General features: G+C 44.7%; 2 protein-coding genes across 14 annotated transcripts in view; both read left to right on the top strand.

The window, feature by feature from the left end:
- The window catches only part of MCF2L (MCF.2 cell line derived transforming sequence like), a 172101-nt gene extending 169805 nt beyond the window's left edge, over positions 1–2296 (top strand). For 11 of the 12 annotated variants that reach the window (XR_012584078.1, XM_074561206.1, XM_074561122.1 and 8 more), the window contains one exon: positions 19–2296. Coding sequence is in view for 11 of the 12 variants with exons in the window: in XM_074561206.1 (XP_074417307.1) it covers positions 19–113 (95 nt within the window). In the remaining variant the exon portion in view is untranslated. The remainder of the gene's footprint in view (positions 1–18) is intronic. The other variant, XM_074561141.1, reaches the window with a different exon arrangement.
- F7 (coagulation factor VII) lies at positions 21–17689 on the top strand. Of its 2 annotated transcripts, none has more exons than XM_074561239.1 (8): positions 21–143; positions 11219–11379; positions 11954–11978; positions 12072–12185; positions 13054–13194; positions 15338–15444; positions 15970–16090; positions 16303–17689. In XM_074561239.1, exons 1-8 carry the CDS (start codon positions 137–139, stop codon positions 16839–16841), a joined length of 1215 nt encoding a protein of 404 aa, XP_074417340.1. In that variant the 5' UTR covers positions 21–136; the 3' UTR covers positions 16842–17689. The 2 variants fall into 2 exon arrangements, with proteins under 2 accessions (XP_074417340.1, XP_074417331.1); XM_074561230.1 differs by lacking the exon at positions 21–143 and adding an exon at positions 3113–8989.
- The last annotated feature ends 1759 nt before the right edge of the window (positions 17690–19448 follow it).

Below are 19448 nucleotides of genomic sequence, written 5' to 3'. Positions count from 1 at the left end.
TTCCTTCCTCTTTCCCAGAATCAGGCACTGCCTCCAGCACTTTGAGCACATCATCAAGTTGCAGTGAGAGCTGCAACGCCAGCAGCACCAGCTTCTCGGACACTAAGGGCTAACATTACATTTTCACCCCACCTCCATGGAAGGTAAATCTGGAGTTTGTCATTTTGTGCAGAGTTCTGGATGTTGGACTCAAACAGAGAACCACCGGTTCTCTGTTGCCAGCTTCGAGTACTTTCACTGGTGATTTTCACAGGTTCTCCCAGAGGATCCCAGTGGAAAGTGAAGTTGTAAATAAAAGTTAAACGATTTGAAATAGAGTCTTGCAGAGGCTTCTGCTCTGAAGCCTGAAGCTGCAGAGCTGTTAGCATAAAACACATTTTCTCATTGATATACAATCAGATTTCTCCAGAACTGTATCGTTTTGTAACAGCCAGGATCTGAATGTGAGCAAACAAAATGTGTTCAGTGCTAAATCCTTATTGTAAGCTAATAACACAGCAATCACTGTACAGGATAGGTATGAAGAAAATAAATCCGAGTTTACATTTTCTCCTCCCAAAAATCCCCTTTCTCCAAGGACGTACCTCCGTCAGTGCAGTGAACGGGACTCTTACAGCAACCAGGAAGGAGGTCTGGTCCAGCCTTTTCTCTTCTCTTGGGTCTTCAGGATATTCTTCTGCTCCCTAGAGACTGGGGTGCAGACATGACCAATTCACTGACCACAGCAGCATCAAAAGAAAGTGTTATTTTCTTGTTTCCGACCTTTTAATGATGTGTGCAATGGAACAGCTGTTTTATGAGGTATTTTGGCCTCGCAACCAAATTCTTTACCAAGATCACTGTGTTTACATAGCCTTGGCAATTTAGTAGTATCTTTTTTTTCCTTATGCAGGTGCACAATGAAACACAAATGTTCTTACTCACTAAATGATTTCTAAATAAACGGTAATTGCATAGTTACCTTCAGCTCTCACAATCAACATGCAATTACAGGCAAAGGGAGATGACTGTGGCTGCACTATGGGTCAAGAGCCTTCCTTCAGACAAACCTATCAGGGCTAGAAACCAGACATATTTTTAGTCCGTAGTGTTTGTTGCAGATTTATTCAAAGACAAAACCACGATGACATAATTTTTCTACGAAAGGGGAGCATGGGAGAGAAAAAGACCTTTATTAGCATAAATCTGACTCTTCTCTACAGAAAAGTATTTTAAAATTTTTTAAAGGAAGGGGTAATGCTAAACTTGCCATTTTTCAAGGTATATTGTAAGCCAATGTTGTAAATTTTCACCTTGTCAAACGTTCTTTGCAGCTTATCCTTATGAACAGTCTAGAACTGTGTGCATGTATGGAATATTGTATTCGTTCCTGTCCATCTCAAATATTTTTACTTATACGAAAATAGGTTTTTAACTGATTCATGTACCATTACTTAAAATATTGTGGACATTAAGAGCACGATTTTTCAGAAGCAATGGGAACTGCTGTTAATCATCAGACCCTCTGATGGCTGGGCCCTGAAGTCTATCTTTATGCCAGAATTTTAGATTTTGAGAGGCTGCAGCTTAGGAAACGTAAAGGACAAATACTCTGAAGAATTATCTTACTCCTTAGTTGCAAAAGCATCCCTACCCCAGACGCAATCAAAATGCAGCTGACCACGGTCAGGACAAATTGAAACATATATATATACACACACCTATATTTATGTGCATATATATGTGCATGTATGTGCTTGTGTGTATATATATGTGTGTGTAGATATGTATATGTGTGTAGATATAATGTATCAATGTAAAAGATGTATTTATAATCTTCATGCTGCTGAATGTGTCACTTTACAATTCATAAATACTTAGGTTTCTTGCAATACTGCAATATAAAGGCTGATCAGGGTTTTACTTCAGGCATCTTTTCCAATGCAGAAATCCTCTGATCTTTTTTTAATTATCCCATATAATACCGTGCTGACCGGGAATATTTAGTCTGATATTTAACAATGGAAAGGCAACGTGAGATTCAGCTTATCTTCATCTATGTAAGTTATTTTGTAAATTATCTGTAACATAATTTACTTATATATTGCTGTCATTGCTGGGATGAGACTGTCCTTTCATTTCTCAGCCTCATTTGTGTTATTTCAATGGTTTTCTCCACATCATTGCACTTTAATACGACCCATTTCACCATTTCCTTTTTTACTGCTGTTGTGAATTAGAAGTTCAAAGTCAGAGGTCTCTATTGTAATTAATTTGAATAAATTTCAGCGCTTCTTGCTGAATGCCTTTATATAGACATGCTCTGTGTTTTATTTTGTCTCAGTCTTAAAAGCTTCTTCTGGCTATCATATAAAAACAGAGATAGGCTGAAGGATTTGGAACAGAAAACCAGGTCCATCTAGCTGTTGCTTGTCAGGGTCCGTGTGTTCAAATCCTTTGCCTACTCATTCTGGACCGTCTCAGAAAAACACCGTTTTACCCTTGAGATCCTGTCTCTCTTACCTGGCACTGGGGAGTTCAAGCGTGTCTGCAGGCTGAGGATAAAAAGTGAGAGACAGTGCCAGGTAATGAGATTGATTCCCTTTCTCCCACACGCCCTTTTCTTGAAAGACGGCACACTGCTGTTGGGTTGTCCCTAAAAAAGCTGTGTATCCCGTGATTCCCCTCCTCCTGTGCGCACACTCCTCTTGATCCTGCGGTCTTAGCAGAAGTTGGAGTCCCTGTCTGGCAATGGCTGCAGCTGGGTGAGAAACAAGAAACCGCATTGACACTTGCAGCATCTGAAGAGGAACATGTTTGCGTGTTCACTGATTAATGGCTTTAAGGACCATCATGCCATGGTGGGAGGCGAATTTCACACTGAACTGGAGTGATTTGGGCTGAGTTGGTGGCCATGTGCAATTACACAATCCAGCTAAGCTGTTATTGGGGTTTGATGGCTTTTGTTTACTCTTGTTCTTGATGTCCTAACAGCTACCTCTGTCGTAGCTATTCCTACTGTTCCGAGCAAAGGGAGGTCCAGCCTTTCTAAGCACAACCACATCATACTTGTTACAGCAAAAGAATGAAAGAATTCCAGCCCAGATTTACCTTCCTAGGAAGTAAAAGAGTTTTCTATATAAAAGCCTGATAATGATTGATTATTTTTTTAATTGTAATGATGTTTATTTCCTATTGCAAGCACTAGATAACTGGCTCAAAATTGGAGGCTGTTTGCTAATTGGAATTCAAAACCCTTTCTCCATTCTGCACAGATGATGTCAGTGAGCAAAACAAAGGACCATAACTCATTTACATCAGTTCTTTCAAAATGACAGGGACTCCCATTCCCCTTCTGTATCATACATTAGATGGTTATTATGAACTGCACTGTAGAGTTTGGAGTGTCCACACGAGTCACCAGAATTGTCTGCCTCCCTGGATTTGTGTGGGTGAGTGCCAGAGCAGCTTGGTATGGGGGAGCTACCCAAATTCAACTCCCTTTAACTTAGGATGTAGGAATAGAAGAGCCAAAATCTGTAGTCCTTTAAGATTTGGTGTAAACTGTCTCTAGATAACATATTATTAAAACTAAATGTTTAGATGTTTAAATAGGTTCTCTGGGCTTTCATTTGAAAGGAGATGAATAGGTAACATGTAAGCTATGATGGCCACATTAGCAATAACTACTGTTTATTTTAACAGCTGTTAAGGAAGATAAAGATGAGACTTTTTTGGAGATTCCTAAGCAGCTGGAAATAAATGAATGGCCGTGTAAAGACTCTAAGAGGGCGATGTAGTTTTCTGACCTTTAATAGCAAAGCACTTGATAAATAGCTTCTCCTGCCCTTACAAACACCCCGACAGGGTGAGGCCAGCTGCGGCAGGACAACCCAAGGCCTTTGGCAAAGGTATTAGATGTGCTCTACTAACTTTGTTCCAGGTGACTTCCAGAAACCCTCTTTAAATTTTGTCCTATTTATTTATAAAATTTCCCCTTCTTCCGTTAATACATCCAGGGAAGTAATGTAAAGGCTTGTGAAACTTGTCACTTTTCTATGCAGGAGGCTGTGCAATAGTGTGGTCAAATAGCATTATGGGGACCAAAGCACCTGTTCTCCTTAGTTGGTGTTGCTTGAAAGACAGCAGGAGCTGCTCCTGAGACAGAGCTCAGGCAGAGGGATACTGGCTCCCTCACCAGCAACATTGTACTGGATTTCTTCTCTTTTTTTTTTAATTTCTTTCCACATATTTCCAAGCCGCGACATGTCAAGCTGGTATGTTCAGCTGTAACACAATGGTCAGTCAGAGATCAGAAGGGAGAGCGTGGAGTGGATGGATTGTTTTTTTGAGGTGAGCACATGGGGCTGGTGGGGTGAGGAGCACAAGGCACAAAGATGTTTTGACTTGAAAAAATGCTGTATATCATATGCCAAAGCAGCAGCTGCTGTGTGGGGCTGCCACCAGTCCAGCAGCACATTCCCCCAAGTCCTGCACCATTGCCCCTGTGCTCCCTCCAGCTCCAGGGAGCAACTCGGTTATCGCCCCCCTTCCCCAGGCAGTTTTTGGTTAGATCAGCTCCCAGAACAGAAGCACCATTCCCTTCCCTGGGCAGTGGTGCCCTGGCTTGCTCCCGTGGCCACAGCCTTGGCAATGTCAGCGTGGTTCCCGCCAGGGAGAAACTCCAAAGGCAACAGGGCAGGGGCACAGGCTGTCCAGGACGGTGAAGCACTGGAGGGCTCTGCTGGAGCGTGGGTAGGGCTGGTATGGCTGTTTTGGCATCCATTCCCTCCACTGGCTGCTCATGCACTGTTGTACGTGGTTAGCTCAAAATACCTTGTCATACATAAACAAATACACAGCCCCTGTCAATGGGTTCCAACCATTTCGCTTGGTCCAAAGGGTGTTCACAGTGAAGTGTCCTCACCCCAAGCTCAAGCCTTTTCTTGGAAAGGTCTGGGGGCAACGTTATGTCTAGACAAAGCCTCGAGAGAAACAAAAAGCAGGCCCCAAGACAGAGTGGCAACGTTTCCTCACCCAACCTAGCAGTGCAGCAAGAAGATGAGCCCCTCAGCCCTTCACAAGGAGAGTCCGAGTTGCAGACGGGACAACGGTAAACCATGAGGAGCTGTGCCAGCTCCTCCGCAGCTCTGACCCTGCGAGGACAGGCCGAAATCGCCCACAACATTAAGTTCCTATAGCAGTAAGACAAGAAGAGATGGTGTCCTAAAATATACTTGCTGGGCATCTTTGCACCTCTCCCAAGTACCTCTGTGCCCACCGCCGCCTGTACCAGCAGCAGCCTAAAGATGGTGGTAGAAAATCAAGGATCAAGTTCTGCATTTTTCATCTGAAAGGTTTTTGCTGAGATTAGCTAGTTTGGTGCTGAAATGCTATCTTTGACAATTCAATTGAAGTGAGTTGATCAATCACCTTTCAGATTTTTATATTTATTCATTCCACACCAATTGACCAGCCAGCAAGGTGCCCAGCTGCATGTAAAATACTATGGATTTACCAGTGGTGCTGTTGCAGCTGTGGTGGTCTGGGGACACAGTCAAGGGAAGGTTTGTAATAGAATTAATATCTCTCGTTACCAATTGAGATAAATGGCATTAAACAGACAAACTTTGGGGCACGCTTTATTGGAATTTTATTTTGCGCTGCCTTTTCTACATCCCTTGCTTCCTTTATTATTTAGGTATCTCCAGATATCCTTCTCCTCAGGCAGCAAAAGAAGATAAAGAAATAACCCACATCAAGATTAAAAAAATAAAATGAAATGTTAAGCACTTTTATTCAGAGCTGCTCACAAAAAAAATTACTGCAAATATTATCTCCCCATCTTCTACTTCCTCTTTATGAAAATAATTACTGTATGGGGATACAGAACACAGTCAAGCAGGCAAGAATTTTATCCTGGAAAGAAATAGTTCTCTTTTGAGGTCTAAAACCCAAATCATTTGTTTTAAAGCTAAGCAGCATGATATTCGTATATTTATAGATTAGCACAACAGAAACAGGAAATTATTAACTTTATCACAGGCTTGGCTTGCTTTTAATTAATCTAAATGAATTATGGCAAGTTGTTATTATTGGAGATTTAAATTTAATTTTCCATAAATTCATGAGGCAGCTTGTTCCTAAACCTTCCTTACCTAGACGCACCTTTGTCAGCTGGCTCAAATGAACTCTTACAGCCTCTTTGAAATAGAAATCATTGATTTATTTTTTTCAAATTTTTGCTGAGCAGAAAACTCATGTTCAAATGACCAGTGACCTGCTGCATTAGATCAAGTTGCACAGTTCCCAATAGCTTCCATACCCATCTCTTCAACCCAAAATATGAAACTAAAAATAGGAAAATTGTAAGAGTTTTTCTTTGAAAAATGTCAGTAGGAAACAAAACAAAAATGAAGAACGGTATGTTCTGAGACATCAGTTCATCATGTCTTCAAGGCTAATGTTTCTGCTTTAGATTTTTGTATTTCACATTGTTAACATTTTTCATGTTTAGTTTTTTAACTTTTTTTTTTTTAAATAAAGCAACTTTGGCACATCCAAAGCATACACTAAAAAACACCCTAAATCATATTTTCTGAACAGCTGTCCCCAGACTGATTCTAGTAGCACCCATGAGCAGCAGGGGTGTGTGTTTGCATTTATATATATTTACTTTTGATTGAACAACGGATTATTTCTCTTGGAATTGCTCAGCAAACATAAGCCAAGGCTGAAGCCTGCACTGGCAAGGAGGTTTATAGAGCAGAATACCAGGGCAGTTCTCATGAACTGCAGCAAGACCACACAAGAAGAAAAACGAAGTAAGACTTAGGGATCTTCTGGGGAAGAAAAGCTAATGAACCGGCGTTTGCTCCTCTGGCTGGGGTCGAAGGCAATAATGAAGGGGAGTTCTTCTTTAAAAACAGCTCTTGAACTGAGCAACTGTCCTGGCTGAAGTTAGTAGGAAAAAGCTTTGAGACAAGATCTGTGAATATGACGTTTATGAGCAAAGAGCTGTAGTGAAGTCCTGGGACTCATGAATCCCCACTGACCCTCCTCATGGGCATGATCATCCCTGTTATCTCTGGTGAAACCTACTGGCATGAATTTTTCTTGGAAGAAGGACTGTCCCCGTATGAACTGACTGTTGTTCCCATCACTTGGGCTTCTCCCTGGGCTCTAAAAATAATAACTGAGCGTCTGCCTGTATTCCCACGCAACAAAAGCAAAATCTTTCATGCTTAAGGAATGCTAACAGAGGAAGGAAGGAAGAAAGAAAGAAAGAAAGAGAAGGAAAATACTGCATCAGTCCTCAAGGGTGTACAGGATCTGCAAACGAGATGAGAAAGCCAAGGGGTGCCATGGTGCCGAGGTGCTGTGATGCTGCTGTGGAGTGGTGGCCACCCAACCCTCGCTGGCAGGGAGACACCCGGCCTAAGGAAGTGGGGCAGGGGGGGCGATAGGTGCAGACCCCAGCTGGCCTCAGGTGTGGGAGGCAGAGCCTTGTGCTCCCATCTGTGTCACTCATCCAAATAGACAATAGCTCTTTCCCCACGAAGATGAGAGAATGAGAGACATTTTCAAGCAGCTCCAACAAGCTTAGCTTTGGTCTTGTGAAGTTGAACGTGCCCTTGCTATTTTCAACTCAGGCAAGCGAACAAGGAATGAAGATCAGGTTGGTAGGCTCTGAGGGGTGGAGAGGTTTCCCAAAAAGCAGAGATGGGGACAGCGTGGGGCTGTTGTAGCTGTTTGTATTCCAGCAACTGGCTTCCTTCTTCTGCCCAGGGACAGGACCTGCCACCCGGCCCTGACCGTCCCAGGAACCGGGCTGCTGGGAATGAGCCAGGCTGTGATCCAGCGAAGTGCCTGGATGTTCCCTCTTGGGAAAGCACGGTTTCAAAGCAGGACATCCAGTTGTGTGCACCGCCACTAAATAACAGTACCGCATACGAAGAACGACCTCTGCAGGGAGCTGCGCTGAGCCTTGGCAGCAAAGCAAAAATCCAGCTGTTGCTCTTCTTTGCAGTAGCGTCCAGATGCAGAGCTGACCCTCCTTCCTTTCCAGGCAGGAAGGGGAGAACGGCCTGGAAAATACTCCAGCCCTCAGGCAACTCTTCATTGCTCATAGGCAAACATGCTCTTTACCTCGCTGCTATCTTAAGCAAATATTTCCCCAAGAATGTTGTCGGCTCTCTAGTCTGTTGCCATCAATTGATTTCCGTTAAATCAGAGGGCTGCTTGTGTTCCAGATAAAACGTTGTCTGCAGATTAGCCCCTCAAACCTCTGTTGTCGCTAATGAAATATAACGTGGACCAGCTCAGCGCCTCTTCCAGCTGGTACAATTTGTGCAGGCCACATGGTTCTTGCAATAAAAGGCAGAGGAAAACAGTGCAGGGTGTTTCTTGCTGGTTAATTAGTGTCTCCAAGCAAATTCAGAAGTGCAGAGTTCCAGCTGGTGACGGAGAAATGGGAGAAGACAGATGTCAGCAGTTCGACCATACTCCACAGCACTGAAAGGCCGTATCTCGACTGCTGATTCGAGATGAATATCACGTCGCTGCTCTCTGCGCTCGCAGCTATGTTAGTTAGTGCCAGTTGTATGGGTGCAGGCTCCCGGCATTTATGTTTCCCATGAAAAAGGCGTGTTAGATGGAAAATGAAGGCCCAGGGTAGCAGCCTCTGTAATCAGTGCAGCCTTTGCACAGATCAGGAGAGCGCGCTTCAAACCCAAGCTCCCTGCTTGGGTGAAAAGGGCACATTGCAGGATTTGCGTGTGCCCTTCTGCTCCGCTCGCCGGGCTGCCATGGATCTTTCTCTGTTTCCATGACTCGCCGGCCCCTCCTCTGGCTCCAAGCATTTGGAGCCGAGCTCTTTGGCCAAACAGTCCCTGCTGAAATGTCAATACGCCACCGGGACGCTGGCTCGCGGGGTTCATCATGGTTTCCAGGCAGTGCGTGGCTTTGTTCCTCTGCTTTCTGCTACTGATTCCTCTTTCTCTGGACGCAGGTAGGTCGTAGGATAAGGCTGTAATTATGTTTCCTGGCAATGGACCTCTCTCCTGTTACTCAGATGTAATTCTCTTTGCAAGTTTTGAGCACTGTTGCATGTTTGCCCTGCCTCTGGTTGTGCCTGTGAGTTATTGTAAGGCTCTTGTTTGCTTTCAGTGATGGCATCCACAGGCTTATTTTGACAACCAAGAAAAAGCACCTCTCAACTGCTAAATGGATCTATTATCGTGCTGCACAGAGAGCAGGCACACCATCAGCTGCCTGCCCACTACATGAAAAAAAAGGAACCTGGATTTATTGTTATTTCATATTGAAGCGTGGTATTTTTCAAAGCAAAGACTCAATAGTCTTTCATGCAGCTGATGAGAAATTAAAGAGGTGAGGATCCACCCTGTTCCGGCAGCAGTAGAAGGCAGTGAGGTGGTAGCTCTTTGGTGACTCCAGTACGTGTCTGAAAATCAGCTCCCAAATTAATAAAGCAACCCCAGTGCTTTCAGATTCCCAGTTAGACATTGACTGGGGTCTCCTGCATTGTCGTGTACAAAGCTGGAAAAATAGGTAGCAAAGTCGAAAGCGTTCCAATGTAAATAAGTGGAGAACACCGAAATAAAAGTGGGAGGATGTCCCCAGCCACACGCCCAGGCACGCTTCTCTGTCAGAGGCTGTGCTTGTGCACAAATACATGTCATGTATGTGCAGTGTAAGGTTAATTAAAAGCCTTTAAAGAAAGCCACATTAAATGCATACAGCTTGACTTTGAAATGACAGCAGAAAGACCCAGCTGAAATTCCTACAATGGGCAAATGTTTATGAAGCACCCTGGGGTAAATTCAATGCACGCCACACAGTGTTTTATTCCTTCAAGTAACTTTGAAATACAGGGAAAATTACCAATTTGCATGTAACACAGCAAACGTTCCAACTAAACACAAAAGTTGAGAGGCACCTCACCAGACTGGAATAAACCCTCTCAGGATTCCTGTTTGTGTGCATGTGGGTGAGGACACACGAGTCTCATCATTCGGTGACCACGTTGGGGCCCTTCCAGCAGGTAGGAGGTAACTCCCGCTCTCTCAGGGGTCACGTAGTGGAGAATGACCTGGCAGAAAGGCAAGCGATATACATCAGCCTTAATTCCCAAATCCACCCACAATCCCATGTGAAATAGGTAAAAGCACTGAAATGTAAATTGTTGTCATGAAGCTCCAGAATCCCCTACTGACATGGAGGAAAAAAAAATAAAATGCAAAATTAATCGTTTGAAGACTTGTTCTGTGTAGTACATAGAGCGAAAGCACACCACAGCACTGGGACCTCTTTGTCCATTATCCTGGACTATAGCAGGAGGGCACAGTTCTGTGATGTGCGCGTACCCTGAAGCAGAGGAGCCAGTCAGGGTGGTGACAATGGCATCCGCCTCTTTCAGCACACACTTCTGCCAGCAGGAAGTTGGTGTAACTCTACGATGTGAGCACTGCTCACTGCTCTGAGCATGTCTGCTACTGAACCTGTGTACCCAGTGTCTTTCCAAAGCAGAGGTGCACAGGGAGAAGCCCTCCTCCATGGCTGTGGCCTATGGTGCTGGCAGCAGCTAGGAGGAGCCACCCTCAGGCTCCACTAGGAAATGCAAACAGCATCTTCCAGCCTTCCCATGTACCTTACCATAGCCTTTTTTACGGAAGAAAACTAAAGAGAAATATACTAAAGCAACGGTTTTTAAATTGTGGTCTACTAGTGGTGGGGTAAGTCCTTTCTGCAGGCCCAAAGAGTGAAGGGGTGTGAGATAAGGTGTGACTGTAGGTGAAGGGGTGACTGTGGTCCACCTATCACCGAATAACTTACTGTAGCCAGTACAAGAAAATCAGGTGTCACCACGTACATCAGTGCTAGATAAAGCAACACATGCTTTTCACCTGCTAGAAGTGAAAGAAACTCTGCTGTGCATGTTGAGACCTACTGTATGACATGCGATGGTACCTTAGGAGTGGCTGACCTATAGGCATGGCTGTAACATGCCATCTTCTCTTAAGCTCTGGGCTCTCTAATCACGTGCTGCCACTTTACCTGGGAGGCAGGCCAGAGGAAGGAGGCTCTTTCACATTTCTTTTCTGAAGTGTCTCAGAAAAAGCCTGGGAAGCAGAAAAGCTTTCAGGGGAAATTGCGCCCCTGTCCTCTCTGTGTGGAGAGCGCAGCTGTGCGACAGACAGAACATGCCACTGTTTTTCAGTCTTTCTAAAGCAGGAGGAGGCAAGCAGCATTTTGCAAAGGAAAAGACGAGCCAACAGCTTCTTCGAAGAGATAAAGCTGGGGTCACTAGAGCGAGAATGCATGGAGGAAAAGTGTTCCTTTGAGGAAGCACGAGAGATTTACCGCGATGATGAAAGGACGGTAAGTAACGCGGGGCTGGGTGAGCGCTCACTGTCAGATGGACTCCCCCTGCTCAAGGGTGGGCTTTGATGCTTTAAACTGCGAGAGCAAAAAAAACCACTTTGTGCCCTGCTGTTTGTATCTTTCTCTTATACCTGTAGGGGGACAGGCAGCAGCAGTGAGTTGCAGGAGGGCATTCTGTACGGGCCGCCCCAGGCAGGATCAGTCTGGGCGATGCTGGGAAAGTGAATGCTCTCTAAGTTGTCTTCCCAGCCCCCGCCAGTAATTCCTAGCCTGACAATAAATTAAATTATTGTATTGCGCAACGTCTGTTTCAGTCAATCCCACCTCAACTATACAGAGGTTGTTGATGAATAACCTATGCGTGTGTATTACACAGTGCCCTTCTCTATCGGTATATAAAAATAATGTAGAAAATAATGTAGAATATTTTATGGATATCAACTGTCATAAATTATAAAGGCAAAAAGGGCATCACTGTGGCTGTCTGTAACCCATCCTGTGCTACAAGGACTGTAGGACTTAACCTAAGTTAATTTTTCTTTAATTAAAATCTCACGTCTTTTTCTTCCAGAAAGAGTTCTGGCACATCTATTCCGGTACGATCGTTCGGGACGTTGCAGCAGCTGTGAAAATGCTCCCGCTGCTGCAGCTCTTCACGTGAGCCAGACTGACACTGAATGTTTCCACAGACCCGAACCAGTGTGACTCCAACCCCTGTCAGAACGGCGGGAGTTGTGATGACCAGTTTCAGGATTACGTTTGCCGCTGTCCTGCCGAATATGAGGGCAAAAGCTGTGAAAAAGGTCAGCTCTGGCACAGCTTAGCAAAATAAAAACGCCATTATTAACTCAAATGCAAGGCATTGAGATAAATGGTAGCAATCGTTATCATTCTGCATCATTCTAGCCGTGACAGCTACTGTCCACACTGCCTGCGGTGTTGCGTGATGGATCCAACCAGCTGGCAGACAGGCACTGCAAGGCAGAAAGATAATTATTACCCTGTGATGACTTTGGAAAAAAACACCAACTGCCTTTTGTGCACCGTCTGAGAGAAAAGGAGGATTTTTTTTTCTTACCCAAGTGCTGAAGTTACTTTGCCTTAGAAGCTCGGTGCAGTATGTGGATAAGAACTATGCTGCGTATGCATCATAAAAAGCCCGAGGGGACAGATCCAGTGGTTAATGAAGTCTTTCCATTGATTTCAGCGGGCACTGCACACCGACTGTTACGCTTACACCCGCAGAACACGCTGAGCCCAAACGAGGACAAGGCACTCATTAATTCTAACGGGGCAGTCTCAGCGGTCATCCCAGAGCATCCTTCTGCCAAATGGCAAAACACAAAATAGTTATAATTTTTCAGTCGTACATCAGGATGGTCACCACACAATTGCAACACCTCCAGACAGCTCAGATATTGTGTAAACGCAGACTGATTTAATTTTAGGTGTATGTTTCTTAGGCATAGACTTTTCCTCCCTAATCCCTGGAGACCCAGCTCTGCCTCGCTTTTGCCAAATGGGAGGTGTTTTTCATGCAGTCGCTGTACATAAATCACAGAAATCTGCTCTGCTGCCTTGCTCCCCTGTCAACATTTCAAGCTGCAGTTGATTCATGTTAAGCAGCAAAATCCACACGTGGAAACCTAAACACTCTTTCTCTGACTTTAGCGATGGCCGACAAACTGAAGTGCATTTACGACAACGGTGGCTGTGAACAGTACTGTACTGACGAGCTGTCTGAAAAACGAGTGTGCTTCTGTGCGGACGATTACGCTTTAGCGAGTGATGGCGTGTCCTGCATTCCCCAAGGTAAGATGCTACTAGCCCAACGCTAAGTCTAAGCCAGCTCTGGAAGAAAAGTTTTCAACATGTTCACCATCAGGAGGTGCGAGGTATAACCCTGACCCGCCAGCTCCCCACCTCTTCTGCAAGGGCAGCGTCCAGAGCAGTAGGTTTGGAAGTTATACACTCCAGAAAAGCAGTCGGGGAAGCGTGCACAGCAAGCAGGGAGCCTTTTGGACCCCTCCTTCCTGGTCCCAGAGGTAAAATATTTGGGGGAAATATTTTTGGGGCAGCGCTGTTTTACTGTTGGATCTCCAATCTGAATTTATAAGAACAGATTTTATTACCATATTTACTTCAGCACAGGAGTCAAGAGAGGAAGAGGCCTATTAAAACCAGAGAAAATCAGTTATTTTTCTTTTTTCCCTTTTTTTTTTTTCTATGTGGTAGAACCAATACACTTTTTGTATCCCTCTAGACACTACGGCTAGATATTTCTCTTACTCATCTAACAAGGTAAATTTCAACTGGGACTAGGATAGCACAAGTTAATTATTTTTCCAGTACACAAGCAGGCACCTGACTCTGCTGCAGATGCCTACTTCAATTATTCTATTAGAGGGGAAAAAGAGACGCCTGGGGATGTGAAAATAATGGACGGAACTGCAGGGAGCACGCGAAGTAATTCTGAGGGGCAATGCCCCCCTGCACACACCTCAGTGGAGCACTCATGCAGAGAACTGATAATGACAACCTCGCTCACAACAGCAGCAATTTCATTAGGAAACAATGTCTAGTAACGTGCTTATCCCTTATTAGCAGATTCTGCAATATCACGTGATGGGGAAGCTGCTTTTGTTAAAAGTTGACAACAAGGAATTTGATATTCCCCACGGGCTTTTCAGCATGTCTTCCCCTGCGAGAGGAAGATGTATTTGTCACTGCTTGCTTCTTGGGGACAAAAATACCCCTAGCACTGTCCGTGTGTTGCAAGGAGACAAAACTGTGTAACTGCCAGTGCCTTCACTGTCCTTCTGTCATCTCTCACAATGTCCCTTTCAAATGCCCAAACTTGCATTAGAGGATATGGGTTTGTGTTAGGTCTATGCTGACCTTCCACCACCTGCCACCAAAGAGCCAGTCCATACCTTGCTTGTTCCTGTAAAAGCCTGATGCTCTCTTTGCATCAGGCGAAGTAATCAGCACGTTCAGTCTATTACAGGTCCCTGGGGACGTCGGATTCATCTCAGCATAGACCATAGGGCCCTGGCTCCCAAATTAAAAGAGGGAAAGCACTTGTTCTCACTGTGTTATGGCAGAGTGACTGCTGGATGTAAGGGATGGTGTGCTCAGTTACAACACAGCCGCACAGCACACAAAAACCCCCAAAGATAGACCTTCTTCTTCTTGAAAGGAAAACTCTGTTCGTTGAAGGATGTACTGAAAACACCAAGGCTTCCTTTGCACTGCAGCTCAGTCGCAGGTTCAGTCATCGAGATTTGATTCTCTTATGGCCAACCTTCATGTGCTTGCTCAGGCTAAAAATGGGCCTTAGACTGAGGTGTGCAGTCCAGAAGAATCAAGGATGCTCCGGACCCGAGCAAACTAGGCTCAGCCTGCCAGGAGCCACACCAGAAGACATAGTGTCTGCTCTTAGGAGATCTTTGGGTCCACCCAAACAAGGGATAGCAAGCTGCACGTCCCACACTTGAGCCTGTGTCTCACCATGCCGTGGATGCTGTGCACTTAGTACAACTGAGTTAAAGTCAGCAGGGTTGCTGAAAATATGTAGACTACAAAGCTTGACGGAGTCAATTCTGCTCTCCAGCCTGCAGCCTACTTTACTGTATTGACATATAACTTAAGCCGGTATATTGTTTGCAAGCTCCTGTGGTGGGTCAATATACATCAATGATACCGAATGGGCCTGCACTCCATTTGTAAAAGCATTTCTGGCTGTTTCCAAACAAAAAGACTACCTATCTGCTGAGCTGCTTTAAATTACTTTTGAGAACCCATGCTCCCTGACTAGGAACCAGTTTTTCAGCTCACAGAACTTCACTGAAGACCTTGCACATTTTCCTGTGACTTCAGTGCAATAAAATCACACTTGTTGCCCTTTGTTTGTTTTTGTTTGTTTGTTTGTTTGTTTGTTTGTTTGTTTTTCCAGTGAAATACCCATGTGGAAGAATACCAGTGCTGGCCAAAAAAAATACAACTGCACAGGGGAGAATAGTAGGTGGTTTAATTTGTCCTCCAGGTGAATGTCCATGGCAAGTGAGTCTTCAGAAATCTTCCATTGCCTTTTTTTTTTTGTTTTCCTTATGAAACCACTATTTTAAATTCATTGTTTGACATCTGTTCTGTTAAAAATCCATAAAAAGTGCCAGGTCTGGATAACCAAATTCCCTGTTCACTCATAGCCAGCAGACCCACCTGTTTCAATCCTGCATCTTAGCCTTCTTCTGGAGTGCCTGCTTTCGTAGGAGTGGAGCCGTAATACAACCTCCTCTAGCTCCTACCCCTTCATCCTTAATCTTACTACCAGCAAGAATTTTGGCTGCAGCTTGGAGGGATAAGCTCTTGGCCATAATAGGCAAGGCCCATACCACAAGATGAGGAAAATGTCACTGTCAACTTCCCCTCCTAAATTCTCCAGACACCAGTATTCTCCAATATTCTCAAACACAGTTGCAGCAGTGAGACACAGAAGCAGTATAAAACCTGACTACTGAGATTCAGGTCAAGTGCACATTTGATGTAAGACGTAAAGACATAAAGACATTTGTTTGATGTTGGCAGGCCCTTATAATACAGGATCAGAAAGAGAAGTGCGGCGGGACCCTGCTTTCCCCAGAGTGGGTGGTCACTGCAGCTCACTGTTTGGACTACACTCATCCTAAACAGCTTCTGGTGAGACTGGGTATGTATCTTCCCCTCCTCATGTTATTGAGCTGTAGTTGTGGTGCCAACTTCTCATTCTGACAAACCAGAATAAAAGACAAAAAGTGCAGGCTTTGGTAAAATAAGGGAATTGTCCTTAAGAACTGTCAGACTAGAAACCCTCTTATCTCCACAAACTTCTGAGGAATCAAGGAGCTGCCTGACATGACCTGTGATTAATAACTTTTCCAGGTGAACACGCAATAAATTATGATGAGAAAACTGAGCAAGAAAGTAGAGTTGCCAGGATAATCGTTCATGAAGGATACACAAATGGACAAGTCAATAACGATATTGCCCTCCTGAGCCTGGAAACACCTGTGAATCTCACCGATTACGTGGTGCCAATATGTTTGCCTGAAAAACGGTTTGCGGTGTATGAACTGTCCTCCATCAAGTTCTCCACAGTGAGCGGATGGGGACGCCTACTAGATGGAGGTGCCACCTCTTCTGTTCTGATGAGAGTTGATTTGCCACGTGTGAAGACACAAGAATGTGAAAAGGAGACCGATTTAAATATTACAGAGAATATGTTCTGTGCGGGAGACCTGACTGGCGTTAAAGACTCCTGTAAGGGAGACAGTGGTGGACCTCACGCTACAAAGTACAAGAACACTTGGTTTCTGACTGGGATTGTCAGTTGGGGAAAGGGCTGTGCTGTTAAAGGTAGCTATGGGGTTTACACAAGGGTATCCAAATACATCGACTGGTTGAAGAAGCACATGGATTAATGGTGTTGAACCAGAGCATTTCCAGATTGTGGTGTTGCCCCTCAATCCCTCTGTGCCATTTCCCTATTGAAGCATTCCTTCATTATCTTAGATATGCGATAGATGTGATACCCACACCACTATTAATGATTTAAAATGAGCCTAATGCCTACTTGAATATATAAAATAACTTCCCTATCAGTATTCTTTGTAAACTTGCATGTCTCGTCAAGTGGGCACAGAACGGCTGTAACAAATCGGACTCAAGACTCCCTCTCATTCTGCATCCATTTTCTGCTAAAGGACAGAGCTCGATGCTGAGAGAACTACTGTCAGGCGTACCATGATTCTTCCTCCAGCTACCCTTTCAACTTCTGGTAATCAGTGATGTACAGACTTCCTGAGCCAGAAGTTGCATTAGGTTGAATGGTCATGAATGAACCTGTTGTCCCAAAATGCGTGCAATCTCTTTTCAACACATTTATGCTTCTGGCTTTCACAACTTCCTGTGCTGATGGGTCCTGTAATGTAATGATGCAACAGAAGAAATAGAAAAAGTGTTTCTTTTAGCTTATGTTAAAGTAGCATTCTCCAACAGTTGCAGTGGCAACAGGTAGATTTGAGGGGGAGAAACTGTAGAGAATCTCCAGGACAAGAAAGCTGGGAAAAATTCCATATTTACAGGTCTGCTACAAAAACTTGATTTTAGTCTTCTTGCACCAAGCATTATTGGAGTAAGGCTAGTAAGTGTAATATTTAACCCTACATTTATAAGCGGTGAAGAACACCGCTGATGTAATCTTATCTTTGCATTGGTATTATGCTTGTTGATACAGAAGAGGGCAAATGAAAGGGAATGTTTAATTTGTTGTCCAGTGTGATCTAAGTTGTACTCTCTGTCCTGAGATCCAAAACCAGAATAAGATAATTGTCTGACCATCTGCAAAACGCTGGCCAAAGACCATTCTCTAAAGCCTTAATGCATAAATGGTAGAGCCTGAGGAGCTCTGAAAACACCATCCACTATACCATTAAAAAATGTACCTTCTAATCTAAGCATGAAAACAGTGACAAGGTGAGGGAGAGCATAGATAAAAACGACTAGGAGATTAGAAAACAGTGTGTCTTGTGCAAAACTTACACTTTGGATTCATTCAAATCATGCTGAATATCAGCTCAATCAAAAAAGCTTGTCAGCAAGTAGGATGTTTACAGTTGAGCATGCTTTATTATTAGGGGAAAACTTTGACATTGTATGGTACCTATACCATGCAATACTGAACATCCTATAACCTGCTTTACTGACAGAAAAAATGGTACACTCCTCATTAAGTAGTGAACTGAATTGGGAAAAGCAGCAAATCACAAAGACCTGAGAAACAAGACGTTTTACAGTATAAAAACATCCCTCCAGACCCCTCAAGCGAGAATAGTTTGGGGTTTTGCATCCTGGGCTGTATCAAAAGAAGCATGGCCAGCAGGTCAAGGGAGGTGATTCTGCCCCTCTACTCCACTCTCGTGAGACCCCACCTGGAGTACTGAGTCCAGCTCCGGGGCCCCCAACATAGGAAGGACACGGACCTGTTGGAACGGGTCCAGAGGAGGGTCACAAAGATGATCAGAGGGCTGGAGCACCTCTCCTGTGAAGACAGGCTGAGAGAGTTGGGGTTGTTCAGCCTGGAGAAGGCAAGGCTCCAGGGAAACCTTATAGCAGCCTGCCAGTACCTAAAGGGGCCTACAGAAAAGATGGGGAGGGACTCTTTATCAGGGAGGGTAGTGATAGGATGAGGGGTAACGGTTTTAAACTGAAAGAGGGGAGATTTAGGTTAGATATTAGGAAGAAATTCTTTCCTGTGAGGGTGGTGAGACACTGGCACAGGTTGCCCAGGGAAGCTGTGGATGCCCCATCCCTGGAAGTGTTCAAGGCCAGGCTGGATGGGGCTTTGAGCAGCCTGGTCTAGTGGGAGGTGCCCCTGCCCATGGCAGGGGGTTGAAACTAGATGATCTTTAAGGTCCCCTCCAACTCTAACCGTTCTGTGATTTTCCACGCTCCATAGGATGATTTCTTCCCTGTAAGATTCCAGTGTAAATATTGACATTATGAACAAATCATCATTTTGCAGAAAAGGGGTAAAATGCTGAAAGAAAACAACCACTACTAATGACTGCAGGGAGTGACTTTTTCAAAACAAAGCTGGCATTTAGGTACATTATCAATATAACAGCCTGCTTCACCGAGCCAAGAAGATGAAGGCAACCTGACGGCAGGCTCTGGAAGCACCACACCAAAGACGTGTCCTCCACAAGCTTGCAGAGGCCTCCGTGGGCATAACCGAGGGAACACACACACACCCCCGCAAAAAAAAAAAAGGGAGATGGCAGCCAGCTCCCGGCAGCCCAAGGCCACCAGGCTGCGGGCGTGAAAAGCCAGCAGGTGACAGGGTCGGGATGTGGGAGAGGCAGGTGGGAGCCGCCGAGGATGGCAGGTTTTGGGGTTGCCAGCCCAGCTTTGCCCCTGGCTCGGCCCCCACACCTGCCAGCACCGGGCCGGGGCTTTGCTGACGGAAAGTGACGGATCACTTCCCTTCCCCCTCAAATAAAAGGTACTATTTAAAAAAAAAAAAAAAA

This window comes from Larus michahellis, chromosome 1, assembly GCF_964199755.1.
Source record: "Larus michahellis chromosome 1, bLarMic1.1, whole genome shotgun sequence".
Taxonomy (NCBI): domain Eukaryota; kingdom Metazoa; phylum Chordata; class Aves; order Charadriiformes; family Laridae; genus Larus; species Larus michahellis.
Note: the sequence above shows the minus strand (reverse complement) of the source record. Positions and strands in the feature narration are given on the sequence as shown.